The sequence below is a fragment of the Gallinula chloropus genome (genome assembly GCF_964237585.1).
Source record: "Gallinula chloropus genome assembly, contig: HAP1_SCAFFOLD_94, whole genome shotgun sequence".
Classification (NCBI taxonomy): domain Eukaryota; kingdom Metazoa; phylum Chordata; class Aves; order Gruiformes; family Rallidae; genus Gallinula; species Gallinula chloropus.
The window spans coordinates 220,536-236,228 of NW_028168154.1; the positions used below are offsets into that span (position 1 = coordinate 220,536).

General features: G+C 47.6%; 1 protein-coding gene across 1 annotated transcript in view; it reads right to left on the bottom strand.

Annotated features, from left to right (window-relative positions):
• Positions 1-12,401, bottom strand: part of LOC311204749 (nischarin-like) — a gene marked incomplete at both ends in the record, with an annotated part of 54,740 nt that extends 42,339 nt beyond the window's left edge. Inside the window, 2 exon segments of the mRNA XM_084281116.1 lie at positions 11,182-11,317; positions 12,382-12,401. Coding sequence (XP_084137242.1) covers positions 11,182-11,317; positions 12,382-12,401 — 156 coding nt within the window.
• Positions 12,402-15,693: the final 3,292 nt, after the last annotated feature.

The window sequence follows — 15,693 nt, forward strand, 5'->3', positions numbered from 1 at the left end:
AGAAGAGGCATCGATGCTATTGTCTCAAAAAGCTGTTAGCCGGTTTGAGAAACAAATTGGTCAAAATTGAAAGGGGGGATTGTAATAAGTAATTGTTCTCAAACCTTCTATGACTGTAAATAAGCAACTAGGGCAAAGGGGAACCATTGTTCCATCACTAGTAACACCCTGAAAGAACTTCAGATCTTGCTGAGTTGGTGCCTGTGGTAGACTATGGCTGTGAATAGGTAACCAGGTCAAAAGGGGAACCATTGTTTTATCACTAGCAACATCCTGATAGGATTAAATGAGTTAACCAAATAAGATACTGAACACAACGTAGAGGAGGACTACGGGGGACCAGGACGACCCCCACTACCAGCTTACACAGCTACAGAAAAACACTGGAATATGCCACGTGTACCCGGAACTACAGGACTATAAAAAGGGGACTCCAGAAGGGTGAGGTGCGTGCTGTTTGCAGGAGCAAGGGTCTCCTCCGGACGCCCAGCGCTGATATTTGCCTATATCTTGCGGGCTTGCTTAATTAATAAATTGTTGTTTGGCTTTATCAAATGGAGTATGTCTCAAATTTATAACAACCCTACCTGGCTTAGGAGGGCCAAAAATAAAAGCCCACTCCCCCATCACTGCCACGTGTGGCATGTCTAACTGAACCTTGTGCCATTTAACATCACTTCTGATCAAAACCCTTCTCTGCTCCTACAAAGAGGGAACGCCAGCCTTCCAGAAGACAGCACCTACACATCCCTAACAGCCTCTCTGTGTTCCAGGCTCCTGACTCCTGCCAAACCACGGCCCCATTGATGAGCAGAGCACTTCTGGAGTGAGATCTTGTTCAGGACCAACGGTGGGGTGTGGGGGGACACCCCATTGTGCAGAGCTAACACAGCTACATGGAGGGAATGAGCTATACAGTACATACAGTGCAGTGCTTGGGAGCCATGGTGCTGCAAATGGAGTTTCTGAGAGTCACTGGTGATGGATACAAGCAGCAAAACTGCTTTCAGGTTGTCTGTCATCAGTGTAAATAAAGCCTTTAAACACATCCATATAAACACACATCTACATGTGCCCTCTACACCCACAAAGAGACTGTGTGCTGTACAGGGCAGGGAAAAGAGACAGCATGGGCACATCTGCTGCTGGAAGAGACTCCTTGTCTCCTGACCTGGCTGGAAGGGAACTTCCAAGCTCAGGTTCCCATTTCCACCAAGATACCTTACAGTCAGAGATTTTCTTCCTCCCACATTTTGTTTTACTTCAGTTTCCACCAAATTCCTGGGTGTTTCTACACTCTTGGCTAAGGGAAGATTTGGCTTTAACCCTCCTGTGGCTGAGTAAACTCAAGTTCACCAGACAGTCACATTCAGCACCATTGTGCACAGCCTTTGGGGTGCTGCTCTTTAATACCTTTAGCAAGTGAAGCCCAAGGGAACTCAGAAGAGCCACCACTACACTAAGAACACTAAATTCTCTGGTGTCATCACTTCAGATGAGCTTTACCCCACCAATGCTAGTCAGCAGTTGATCTTTTCAAGCTGCACTCGAGTCAATAGAGTGGGCAAGGAATGTCTCCATGCTTGTTCCTCTTAGATTTGTAACTACAGCAAGAGCAATGCACTGAAGGCCTAATTTCTGATTTGGAAAATAACAACCTATGAAGCTCAAGACACTGCTGTGCCAAGCTGTGGTGACTTGTTTGTCACGTAGAAATCCTATTCCCACACCTCAAGGGCAATCTCTATTAATAGCATCCACACATCCTCTCCTGCCAAGGAATGAGCAGAGCAAAACATCACGCAGATGCTCCAGCTACACCAAATTATTACTGCAGCATGAGCAAGGGGAGGTCATTCAGGAACAAAGCAAATCTAGGACTGTCTGTGGAAAACACAGGACAAGGCAGAGTTTCTCTGAAACAACCATGCGACTGGGAATGAGATGCAGATACACAAACAAGCTGCTTTTGAAACTCTCAACTCCAGAAAAAAAAATCCAGCCTTTAGGTAGGCAACATTAACCATCTACAGCCTGTTCACAACAATCCCTAGGTGCCCAGAATTGATGATTGCTTGGTGCACACACTACATCAGTAGATGTTCATCATCGTTCAACAGGAGCTGTTACGCATGATTAAGAGCAATCTGTTAACTTGGATCCTACAACTGTGGACCAGACACTAAGGTGCAGAGCATAGTACACAGCCTTTTGTATACAAACATGCCAACCTAGTGCTAATACCCCAGTCACTTGACAGTCACAGCCACACATGGTTTGTCAGGCACTTGGTTGGAGATATGTGCCCACTCAGCCCCACACTGACCCAGGGGGCTGCAGACCAGGCAGAGCAAGATTGGGTGGAGAGTGGGGGAAGGCTCCCTGCCCTCAAAGACTGCTCTGAAAGGCACACAGAGACAAGCATGATTGGGCAATGCAGTAACTACATGGTACTTTATACTTGGCTTGCAATGGGCACACAATATAGGCTGCCCAGGGGGTGTGGAGTCTCCTTCTCTGGAGAGATTCCAGCCCCATCTGGACACCAACCTGTGTGACCTGTCCTAGGGACCCTGCTTTGGCAGGGGGTTGGACCCCATGAGCTCTGGAGGTCCCTTTCAACCCCTATGATTCTGTGACTCTGTAATGCACATGGACAATGTACCAATAGGGAGGGGAAAAGGTCCCTTTCCTGGGTTTTCTGTAAGGGCTGCTTATCCTTTTGTCCCCACATGTGATTTCCTGCACTATAACCAGAAGAGCATTGTTAATAATTAAACAGTCACAATTAGGCTTGAAATCTGGAAAGCCAAGAACCTGCCTGCTGTTTTTACCTAGTTCTCCTTTGACTACAGCCAGAGGATGAGGTTTTGGACTCCAGACAGAGGCACATCCCAAGCAGGAATCGCTGAGCAACAGCTCAATGTACTATTTTAAGGAGCAAATCTTCACAGCATCTCCTTGTAGCCCCTCTTTCTCTCCCCAACTTCCTCCACTTGCAGCCCAATGTTTACAAGGATTTGCAGCTGTACACTCATCCTCCTCTTAGTCTGAGCCCACGAGGATGATGCTTAACACATGCCACCAAGTCAGGTACCAACCAGGTACCAGCCTCACGTACAGCGAGCAGTAAGATAACATCACATCCAGTTCTGTATCCAGCCCTTTAACACCAAGGTGTTTAAATCCAAAGGAGCCCTTCTCTATGCCCAGAAGCAAAGGCCAACACAGGGAGCTTCACCAAAACCCAACCAAAGTGGCAGATGGGAGAGATGCAGGTGAACTGGTGACAGATTCCAGACCCACAAGTTCCCTGTATTGCCAGAGTACAGCACAGCCATTCGCCAGCACTTTGGGGAGGAGACTGCAAGGGGATAAATCAAACTCAGAACATGTGGCTGGGCTCACACCAGCTCTATCACTTAAATTAGATGTTACCTCTGCACACACCAAGTCCCCAGGGACCTGCTCTCAGGACCAGCCTAACTTCTGTACCTTCCAAATAGACAGCCTGGGCTCATTTAGCAAATTAATAAAGAAATGGCTGTTCCTATTAATAGATTAGCATCACAGGGATTTCCCTTCCCCCCTTCAAAGGGTGTTCTTCCTTATCTCAAGTGAGGGGTCAAGAAAATCTCACTGACACCCCATGCAGGGCTAGGAGAGCCTCCACACACAGGCAGTAGCACTGCAGTGGCTATGACTAATATGCAGCTTAGTTGGGGAATCAGGATTTTCTGTTTACAACCACAAACACAGTTTATTTTCAAAAAAGATGCTAATGAGGCAGAGAACATCCACTTTATTTTTTGTTTGAGCCAGGCACAAGGAAAAAATACAAATCATGTGCTACTGTTTAGAGGAAAGCAGTTTAGATTTGTCCTGTCTGGTATAAACATTGAGAGCAGCTCTGATGTCTCACATCACACAGCATCATCTGCTCACCCATACGGTAGCTAATTGAGATAATTGCTGCATCTCTGATTTTACTCATTACTATTTCTGGACTTTAGATGAGAAACCCAGGTATAGCTCCATAAATTTCCGCGCTGTCACAGGGAAGCTCAGGGGATGCCCATTTCAGAAACCCCAGATTTACCGATGTACCCTTTCTGATCTAAGAAGCTGAGAATCCTTCTGCATGATGGTAGAAAGGACTTTAAGCAGACTTGTCTTCCTTTATAAGCTACTGCCTGAGCCTTTCTGGAAGGGAAAATATGCTATATTGGGGAAAAAAGTCAATATTTAGTCTTCTAACATTAAGTAGCATCTGTACAGAATATCAGACAGCATAATCCTCTGCCATTCACAGCCAAGTTAAAATTCCCTTAGTTTCTTTACTTGCAAGATGTTTCACTCTGGTCTCATTCTCTCCTCCAGGAACACACCAGCATTTACTCACAGTTGCTCAACTGTGACAGGAGAAAAACTTACAGAAATTGGATTCCTGGGGTCAGATTGGTCAAGGCAGAGCTGAGCATCCCAAACCCACAGTCCCTCAGCTCCCTAGGGACAGCATCCAACACCAGCTCTGGCACAAAAATTCAGGGTCATCAGTACCCAGGGCACTGCTTTGGAGGAGGACATCCCTGCAGCAGCTGGTGGTCCTGCTCAGCTAGGAGGGGATAACCCACAGCAGGCTGGGCAGTGCAGGACACCAAGAGGTAACACACTGCATCTTACCAGAGGTTTAAAAAATACCAGTCTGACCTCCTTTAAGAGACCACATACAGGAGGGTTTCATAGAATCCCAGACTGGTCTGGCTTGGAAGGGACCCCAAGGGTCACAGAGCTCCAACCCCCTGCCACAGGCAGGGACACCAACCTCCAGGCCTGGAGCTACACAAGGTTGCCCAGGGCCCCATCCAACCTGGCCTTGAACACCCCCAGGGATGGGGCACCGACCCCTTCTCTGGGCAGCTTGTCCATCCTCTCACCACGCTCTCTGTAAAGAGCTTCGCCCAATATCTCATCTCACCCTTCCCTCCTCCAGCTCCACTCCATCCCCTTGTCCTGCCAGCATCTGCCCCTTTAAATAGTTGATTCCTCTGAATCAACTTCATCTTGAAGCCGTGCTCTAGAGGCCTCCCGACAGTCCCTGCCACTCACTATCAAACCAGAACCATCTATACAAACTAGAACTGTTCCAATTTTACCCTGATAATCAAGCACATGGTACCTGCCAGCTTCCAAGTACCCAACCTCCAGATATCCTAGTACTTCAGGCAAGAGCATCTCCTAAGATGCAGCATTTACTGACCACCCCACCCCTGGGGGACTGTCCCACAAGATACAGCATTTACTAAACCCTCTAGGTACAGGGGGAAGGGGTTTGGGGATGCAGAGGAAGGACCCCAACACGTGCATCCAAAGACTATGAAAAGCTTCTCATCTCCACACAAATAATACATTAGTTAAGATTTAAAACAGTCTACAGACAGCAATTACAGCCTGTTAGATATACCGCATAAATGGGGGTATAACAAGGAGTGAATTTATCAGTACACAAAGTGATACAGAATAAATCTAGGTGTTCTGTCCCTTTACCCTCAATGTTTAAAACAGGAGCAGGCTGTAGTCCAGTTGATTTTAATTCAAATTTCATTCTTCCCTTCCTTTCTCCAAGCTGCCTCACAAGCTGGAGGAGCACACACATGGCAGAGAATATATTACTAACAACTCTTAAAATAATGCCAGGATATTAGATCTTCAACTGCATACAAAAGTGATACACTGTGTCTGCCTTATTCCAAGCTCATGCTTTGAAATTACACTGATCTGAATTATAAGGGAAAGCTTTTATCAAAACCCTCTGCAGTTTTGCACAACTTTGTAGTGTGTCAGACTGGGAAATACAACATCAGTGGGAGAAGGAGCCCAAAATCATCCCCGTCACTCCCCAGCCACCTGGAATAACCACCACTGCAGCTGAAGATCACCATTAAGTGAAGCACCATTTGCCAATCTGAAGGTAATTAGAAATTTCATCAGTAATTGAGACTCTTGGACAAGCAGAGCTGAGGCTGAGTGGACTCCAGAAGGCTGCTTTGGCCTGTGCAGGATGGCACAGACAGGCTGGTAGGACCCAGTGAGCACGGTCACAGCAAAGGTTAAGGTGACATTTATTACTTGGGAGGTTTTAAGCCATCAGGTGCCACACAAGCAGTGACTAAACCAAAAACAACAGATACCCTACACAGCCAGTACCTTCCAAATGCCAGTAAGAGCGTTACAGTACTTAAATGCACATTTGCTGCATTCATGAGCACAAACCCAAGCGTGGGTGTAACTACACGTGATGCTCTGGGGTTGCAGATATAATTTAAGACATAAGCCAGATAAGGTAACAAACATAATGGGTAAAAATGGCCAAGGAACTGAAATACTGGCACAGCTGGTCTAGTCTGCCCTTGGACTGTGCTGTCAGTGTCCAAATTTGGCATCCCACAGCACACCAACTGTGCCTGACTCCTTACAGGGGCCATTTAAGGTGCATTAGTGAAGTTTGAACATCTCACAGCACAGAGAGGGGAGAAAGCAAAGGGGAAGAAGGAAGCTTGGCAGCACTTGGAGGTGCAAGAGCCACCGGTATTGTGAGAGCACCCAGAGCATCCCTCTGAGCTCTGCACTGAGGAGCCCCCAGGAGCGTGGGGTGCTGTGCACCTGGGTCTCCTAAGACTTCATCAGGAATGTGGGTAGCAAGCCCTGGGTGTGGCCTGAAAGCCAAATGAGAGCAATTAAGGATTTCTGCAGAAGCACAGAGCAGTTCTGGTTGTGCAGCCTGCCAGCCTGTACCACCACTGCTCAGGAGCCATCAGTGACATCCCAACATCTCCATTAGCAATTCAGCACAAACCAACTATACACATACCAACACAGGGTGATTCTCTGCTCTCACACTATCCAGCTAGGATATCCAGGCTACCTGCCAGCAGTGCCCTGGAAAAAAGACTACAGAACTTCATTTCTGAGACACAGAGCTGTGCTGACGTGCTGGTGGAGCTCCCTGCAGCAGATGGGAGCCCTGCTGCTGGAAGGGCTGACAAAGACTTACAGCACTGCTCTGCTGCACCAAGGGTTGGGAAGAGATGAGGGACTTGCCCCAAGCATCACAGCAAAACCAGCTTGGCTCCTGCACTTGCAGAAAGCAGGGAAGAGCAGAAAGGCTTGCTGTCCAATTTCAGGATTTAAGAAGATGCTCTTTGTAAAATGCCCCAACGGGTTGAAGAATCAGTCTGAGCTACCTCACAGGGACTGAGGGGAGCAGTACCTCTGGCTTTCCATCAGGATTGCCTGGCCAAGTTCTCCTGGAGGTGTAGCTCCAGGGTTACTTCAGACCCAGGCTATCCATATCTCTGCTGCCATGCTCGCACCAGAAGGTCCTATCAGCCACCAACAATGGCAGCAGCTCACAGAGCCACATTTGAAAGCTCCTTTCATGAAAGGAGCTGTGACTCCAGGTTACATCACCTGGTGCTGCACAGGTAACTCAGAGCCCTTCCAAGCCAGCACAGAGCTGTCCACGAGAAGTGGTCACCCCTACAGCATCCACCCTGAGCATGGAAGCAGCCTTGAAAGCAGATGCAAAGCCCCTCCAAAAATACCTCCCTACAGCAGTGAGCTCCCTCTTAGATATTTTGGCCCATACTCCTCCAACTCCACCAGATTTAGTCCCATGATGGATCAACCCTGGGAAGCTGCACCACTTCACTCCACAGAGGTCCACATGCAGCAACCAAGGGCTTCAAGAGCTTTCCAGCACCTCCGAAGAGGGGAAGAGAAATTTCACAACACAGGTGACAGCAGTGTTCTCCAAAATTAATACAGATCAGGTAAATTAAGGCTTTTCCAATAAATACTAACATCAGCCCTTTTTTAAACTAGGTGTCCTGGTTTAGCCCATTCTACTCCTATGGAGTCTCAGACTGCTTATTACCTCTTCCCAGGAACAGCCCCCCCCTCCCCCCAAACAGTTTGAGACACAGAAGGCTGAGTATCCAAAAACACACATCCCTGCTGTGTTAGAGTCAATTCCTCATGCAGCAGGGCTCTATATCCCAGTCTTTGGCCCCAAGACTTACTTTTCCTTTACAAATGCAGAGCACAACTGCAATCATTCTACCACAGACCATGAAGAAATCAATTTAGCAATCCAAACATAAATTAAGCAATGTTTTTGATTCAGTAAACTTGTTTCTCCATAGATCAGAGCAAGTATTAGTGAAGGTCAGTGACCCATCCCCAAGATTTGCTTTGATGAAACTCATAGGAATTTTAGATCAGAGCACACTTCAAATTATTTGACCTGGAAATTAACCCTTTACATATTTTTAAGTGATTTTAACAAATTGCTAGGAGCTTTTCTGTTTGTGATTCAATGGTTTAACAGCATATTAATGAAATTACTTATTAATCAAAGCACCAATTCAGTAACTTACAAATACTTCTCCTGAATAAGGATCTCCAAACTGAGCAAAGTCCAACATCACTGGGGGTCCTGGTGGATGACAAGCTGCCCATGAGCCAGCAGTGTGTCCTGGTGGCTAACAGGGCCAATGGGATCCTGGGGGGCATCAAAAGGAGTGTGGCCAGTAGGTCAAAGGAGGGGATCCTCCCCCTCTACTCTGCCCTGGTCAGGCCCCACCTGGAGTGTTGTGTCCAGTTCTGAGCTCCCTGGGATAAAAAAAGACAGGGATCTCCTGGAGAGAGTCCAGAGGAGGCTACAGAGATGAAGGGCCTGGAGCATCTCCCCTGTGAGGAAAGGCTGAGTGAGCTGAGGCTGTTCAGCCTGGAGAAAAGAAGCCTGAGAGGGGATCTGATCAATGGGTATCAATAGCTGAAGGGTGGGACACAGGGGGACATGGGCAGCCCCTTCTCAGTGTCTGTGGGGACAGGACAAGGGGCAATGGCCTCAAGTTGCAGCACAGGGAGTTCCACCCCAATCTGGGGAAGAACTTCTTCCCAGTGAGGGCGAGGGAGCCCTGGGACAGGCTGCCCAGGGGGTGTGGAATCTCCTTCTCTGGAGAGATTCTAGCCCTGTCTGGACACCGACCTGTGTGCCCTGTCCTAGGGACCCTGCTTTGGCAGGGGGTTGGACCCCACGGGCTCTGGAGGAACCTTCCAACCCCTACAGTTCTGTGATTCTGTGATCACTAGAAAAGGATTTCAGGCAATTTTTATTATTCAGAAGGTATCAGGGTTAAATTATGGTCTGAAAGAGAAAATAAACACCTTTTGAGAGAAAACCACCTTTCTCTCAATGTCACTGACCTACCCGAGAGCTAAGTTCAGGGCTCCCCGATTCATCTTAGTGCTCAGTCCCACACTGTACAAACACCTTGTGGAAAAAGCTTTCTGTACAGGTTTTTTTTTTTTTTCAAGAAAAGCCCTGCATTATAACTTACATCCCTTCAAGTGACTTCAACTGTGCTCTCTGCACATTAAAAATGTTAAATTCTGGGCAAATCAGAACAAATATATTCCTTGCTCAGATCCTTTCACCTCAAGCAAGATCAAGTAATTGGTACAAGAACTTCATGGGTTTTTAGAGGAAAATCAAGGGAATTAACATCTTTCAAGCAGCGTAATAGCTCTACAGTTTATGTTAAAGTAAATCATCTGAGTAATGAATTTAATTCCTCAGAGTAACTTTCCAGAAAAATCAAAACTAACACATTTTAATGAAGAATGAAAGAATTTTTCACTGCAGAAGTCTGCAAAATATTTGAGTATTTTTAATAGAAAAGCAAAAGTGAGCTGAGACAATCCCAAAGCATGTTTAACAGCCACGTGCTACCCAAGTACAGACAGCAACAAAGCAGTGGCAGTGTGGAAGGGAACTGGTTCTCTTCACTTTGACAGAACAGAAGATGGATACCTCAAGGAAAAAATACACCCAAGACAGACCTCAGAATCTCCAATTCCACCAAAATGATGTTTCAAGTCCTGCTAAGCAGGAAAAAGCAGCTTTTTAATTGGCTTAAATGGCTTTATTGAAATGACACACACAACAGCAGTATTTGCAGATGGGATGTGACTGGGAGAAACGGGATTCTCTAACCAGAACAGAAGTCCTGAGGCTTAAACAGATCCAATTGCAGCATGAATCCATCAAGGCTCATCGTTAGCCTGGCACTGACTGATGTCTCTGCTGGTAACCAAGTGTTCCAAGCAGTGGCAGTTAAAACAATAACCGAAATCTCCTTGCCTCCCCCACCACCTCCCACTTCCAGGCATTGAAGCAATTGTTTAGCAAGCCCATACTAATCAGGAGCTAATTAAATAACTAAAATTGTTTCAGCATTCATCATTTTCTTCCCATGAAGAATCACTTTTCTAGATCTTTATGGCCTTATCCGCATGGCTTGGACACGTGAAGGTCTGAGCTTACCCACACTGTGCTGCCAGCGCTGGGGCAGGAAGGCACCCACCATGCTGGGACCTGTGCCATCCTCATCACCACAACAAAAGCCAACACTGTCACCTCCAGCACCAACAACCTGAGCTGCTTCTCCACTCCTACAAGCCCAGGGACCAAGCACTGCAGAGCCCATCGCTGCCCCACACAAACACAGGAGTCCCACCTTCCTGTTGAACCTGGCATGATCCCACTGGAGAGGGCACCTCAAGATCTTCATCCCTTACTGCAGCCACCCTTCTCCCTTGGTCCCTTTCCAATTGCTTTGTCCTTCACAGGGATTTGATGTCAGAATATCAGGAGGGAAACACTCTGAGCAGTAACTTTGATGGTTCCCTCAGAACTCACTCTTCCTTTAAGGAATACTTTTTTCTTCCCCACCCCCCCCACCCCGCCCCCCCCCCCATTCCAACCAGAAGTCCAGCAAAGTCCAGCAACCCAAACTAAAAGCCAGGGCAAAGTTTGCTCATTAAACAGTTTCACTGGCCCCAGCAGCCCCAGGACAGAGCATACCACTAGGTCCTTCGGGGCAGAGACAGCATCTCCCCAGCAGCCAGCTCCCCCACCTCACTCCCAGAAGGATGTCAGCACACAAAGCGTGAGAGCTTCTGCCTCACTGTTTCTTCACTGACCACCCCACCAAGTGTTTAAAACAAGCACACATGGATAAGCCCTCACTTGTTTTCTGTGGTGTGGAGACCCCAACAGAGCACGCACACACACACACAGGAGTCGCAGCTGCTGCAGCAGCCGGTGTACAGTACCTCTTGATGCAGCCTCCCCGCATCCGAATACAGCCTCCTGCTCCTGTCTGCGTCCATCCATCCCCTGGTGACCGACGGGAAAACCCCAAGCAATACTAAAGACAACCAAAAGCTTCTTGATTTCATCATTTCACACCTGTTGAAAACAAGAGAACAGTCGTAAAGCAATCATCTCACACCAAAACCCAGCTCAGATACAACAGCATGGCAGAAGCTTCGGCTGACGGTGCCTCTCCACACCAGGTCAGTGCTGATGGGACACTGCAGCCCCCACAAACACCCAGCAAAACCCCTATGTTCCCTTTTCACACCCATCTGTGTATTTATGAGCTATTGCTGTGAAACAGCTCGTGTGGTGACCAGACACTGGAGGAGAAACATCATGAATTGGGAACTAAGGAAGAATGCAAGGAGCCTTCAGTGAGAACACAACCATGGACAGGATTTCACAGCCTGGGCAGAAGGATGCAGATACACTAGCAAGAAATGAGGCCAAACTAGGTAATGAAGAAAAAAAGCCACTGGGATTAACCCACCCCATGCATGCTTAAAGGAAAGCAAGGTTTATGGAAAAGGACAGTCAAAGAACAGAGACCACCACAGACCCTCACAGGAGGCCCTCAGAGACCCGAAGGCACTCATGTAATGAATATGTAAATATTATTAGTTCCAGGAAATGAAATTAAAATGCATGTACTGGGATGATACAAGCTTTTTCTCTCCCAAGTGAAGGTACACACATTAGGTTAGAGTGATACCCTGCACACCCAGTGCTGCGATAACAAATGCCTGCTTTCTAAAACTCCAAAACTCAGATAGGTTCTTGACCAACTCTTCCAGTCACACTACCACAGGCAAAACCAAACCACATCAAGCACAACACGATGGTACTGCAGAACCCAGCAAGTGACTTGGTCCCATCTCTGGACAACCCACCAGCACCACGTCACTCACGGTCCAGGACACACACCCATACCCTCAGACCTTCAGGCCAGCCCAGTTTCTGCAGCGTGGCAGAAATATCATCATTCTCCTCAGGTTCAGAGGACAATGCTGCAGGAGACCAGCAAGATGCCAGTGAGGACCTTCTACCACAAGAGCAACCACCTGGAGCAGAAGTTCTTGTCTCACATGGGGTTTTTTAATTAATGTGGAAGAAAACAGAGTGCAGTTACTTGGACACCAGTCAGGCTGAGCTACCACGCGTTGCACACACGCATGGCCCCGCACTGATGCCCTGGCAGCTCAGCCTGGCAAGCTCCATACTTCATCCCAACTTTTGGGGGGAACCGGACAAGCAGATCGTGTCATTACTGCTCACATTGAAAATACCAAAGGCATCTCCAGGCCTGGCACCATTTCCATGGCAGCTGAGGGAAGTGCTGACCTTTCACAGCAGCTGCAGAGGATGCTATGGCAGACCTATAACGAAGCATAATGGCCACTTAATGAGGCAAGCGATGGCATTTCTATAGCATGCAAGTGACAGCCTGCTGCTCCGGCTGAACAACACACATTAACAAGGCGAGGTACCTGCTAAGGGCACAACTAAGCCCTGCTGAATCAAGTCACCATGACATACCTTGCCTTGACAGGACTCATTTAGCAGCATTCCCACACCACGTATTTGCTGCAGGGTGTATCCAAGCCTTGGTGCATCACTATTAATTCTGGAGCCACGACCATTTACACCAGCGCTGACTTGGGCTTGGCCATTTGATCTGCCCAAAAACCCGCTGTCAACGGGAGAGCACAGAGCCTACAGCCACCACACACCGGGCAGCTCAAGCATCACTTCTCCTTGCTAATGTAAACACCCTGAATTGAGAGCACTCAGGATGAAATCAACATTTATTAGGCTTTCTAAATTCCAATTAGAAGCCTCAGATGTGATGTTACCGGGGCTACAGATAAATGTTTAATAAGCCAAAGTCACTATATCAATAAGCGACAAGTACATTGTTACATTATGAATCGCTCCTGCACAGCAATCCTCTTTCCCACAGTTTTTATAGAGGTATTTTGTATGCTCAGCTGATGCCATCCCTGCAAACACAACTACTTCACTTCACAGTTCTGGAGACCTCTGACTCATATGCTGCTTGAAATTACCATCCTAGAGCAAATCAGGGGACTGGCTTGATGTATATTCAGTAAATAAGGAACCACTGGGAAGCACGACAGTGTTTGGATTAGGATGCCTACAACAGTGATGAAGCTGAAAGGGCAGCCTCCACCTGCTACAAACTACAGTCGTGTTATAAATGGAATTTGTAGAGCATCTTTCTCCAGTCAGTTTAGAAATCACTTATTTTTATTGCATACTGACTGACAGTACACTAATTGCTCTCACTCATAATAAGAGGAGGACACACTAATACACATCATATATCCAAATAGCCTAAAGCAAGCAACAAATATGCACCATAAATATCGAGTGAGGGTTGACTCTGAAGCCATACAGCACTTTCACATTACTTGGCACCCTACACCACAGCTCAGCATCGCTTCACCCTGAGGTAAGCGGAAGGCTCCTTGCAGAATCCAGTCTACAGCTGCACCACGCAACAAGGCAACTGGATTGGGGTCCAAAGTTCCCCAAAGTCAACAAATACAATTCGAAGTCACTGAACAGATCTGCACTACCAGCGTAAACTCAGACAAGTGTCACTACCAGCCTCCTTCCCTCACTTGAGCAAGGGGCAGATTCATACGACATGAGCCTGTACAGACACCACCAGCTAGATAAACCACAGCTCACACAGAGAAATGGCTGCATGGAACAAGCAATTTACTCAAATAGAAAAAAGGTGAGCAGCATTTGTGGCTAAACACTAGAAGATTCCCAAGAGCTGAGGGTGGAGGGGGGGCATCTATCTCACACCTGGGCTCAGCAGCACCTGTGAGCAGAGACAGTCTGATCTACCCTGTAAGGCAGAAATCAGCAATTGCAATGCAGACACTAGAAGCAAAACAGCCTATTTCCAAGCTAAGACGGCCCCGATATTAAGGCAGGTACTAAACAAAGCCTGAAAAAGTTTACCTTAAAGGATGCAGTTTCTTCCTCCAGCATCACAGCTCCCTTGCAGCTGGCACTGCCTTGCCAAAGGGGCACTGCCACAAGCACTGCGATGCCACTGGAAGAAGCTCAGACAACAGCTCACTTGAACACACAAGTGCTGCTGTGACAACAGCAGCCACAGAACACAACCCCATCCTGAGCCCAGGCACCGACACACAGCCAGGGAGTCTCAGCAAGCAGGGAAACTGGTGCAGCACCTCGCAATGAAGAGGACAAGCAGCGAGCCAAAGACACAAGCACAGGTTGTAGGGCACAGGTTTTAGAGCTGCTCAAGCAAAAAGGGTCACCTTGAGAAACAAAGCCAACTAATGACACCAGCCCTTTCCATGGAGGACAACACAGATTGTTTGAAGTACTATGTGCCATGCAGGGGAAGCAGCTGAACAGCCAGACTGCCGCAGAGATCCCACAACTTTCTCCTCCACAACACGGATGCTTTAAGAATTCAATTACTGTGACTGTAATAAGATTAAAGCATTTGCCCAAAAAACCCCAACAGTTACCAGTTTTGGTTTCAGGGCTATTTAAACTGCAGCTTATTTCTTTAGCATTGAGAAATTAATAGTTCGCAATCACTTCTAATAATTTCCAACGGGCTTCACATTAGGAAGGAGGAGGTTGAACTTAATCACCTGAAGTTATAGTGTTGCTACAGCAAAAGGACCAAAGCATTACCTCCATATAAACTGGCTCTGTTATCACCAGATAAGAATCCTGTCCTCAGTTCCTCTGCCATCAACTATCCCAGTTGCTTCAGCCTTATCTAAACAGCATTTCTATTGCCTGAAAAATAATTTCTAGGTCCATAATCCCTTGTTGAGTGCTACAAAATTAAGCTACAAAATTAAGGGGGAAATCCGTTCTAAGATAACCTTTTAGCAATGCTTAACAAAGGCAAATAACCGTTCCTACAGCATCTCAGATAAATACTTCAAGTTTTCATGCATTGAGAACTCACTGGAACGAGCTCCGATGTTTAGGTACAGACCAGGCATCTCATTTGGGCAAACACACAGGTACCAATATTTAGTCTGTAAATCCCCCAAGGCGTTTCCGTGCTTCCCAGAAAAAATCCGGGGAGCATCATCACCCCAGCGGGGATGTAGCACTGCCAAGGAACTCCTGGACCTCACACACAAGAGGCTCCAACCTTTGCTTCCGAGGCTGCCTCCGCGACACTGGAGCAACGCCCAGCCACGGGCTTACTCCGAGGTTACGCTCGGGGGAGCCCCGGACCACCCGTCCCACCGCCAGCCCAGCGCACAGCCGGTTATCCCCACCACCCAGGAGCGTTTCGAGAAGTTGGGGAGGAAGCCCAGGAGCTCCTAGAAAACCATCGCTCCTGCCGCAAGCTCAACCCCGCGGGCTGCGGGCGGAGGCTAGAAAGGTCGCCCGGGGCTCGGGTGGGGAAGCGGGGGGGCTCCTACCTC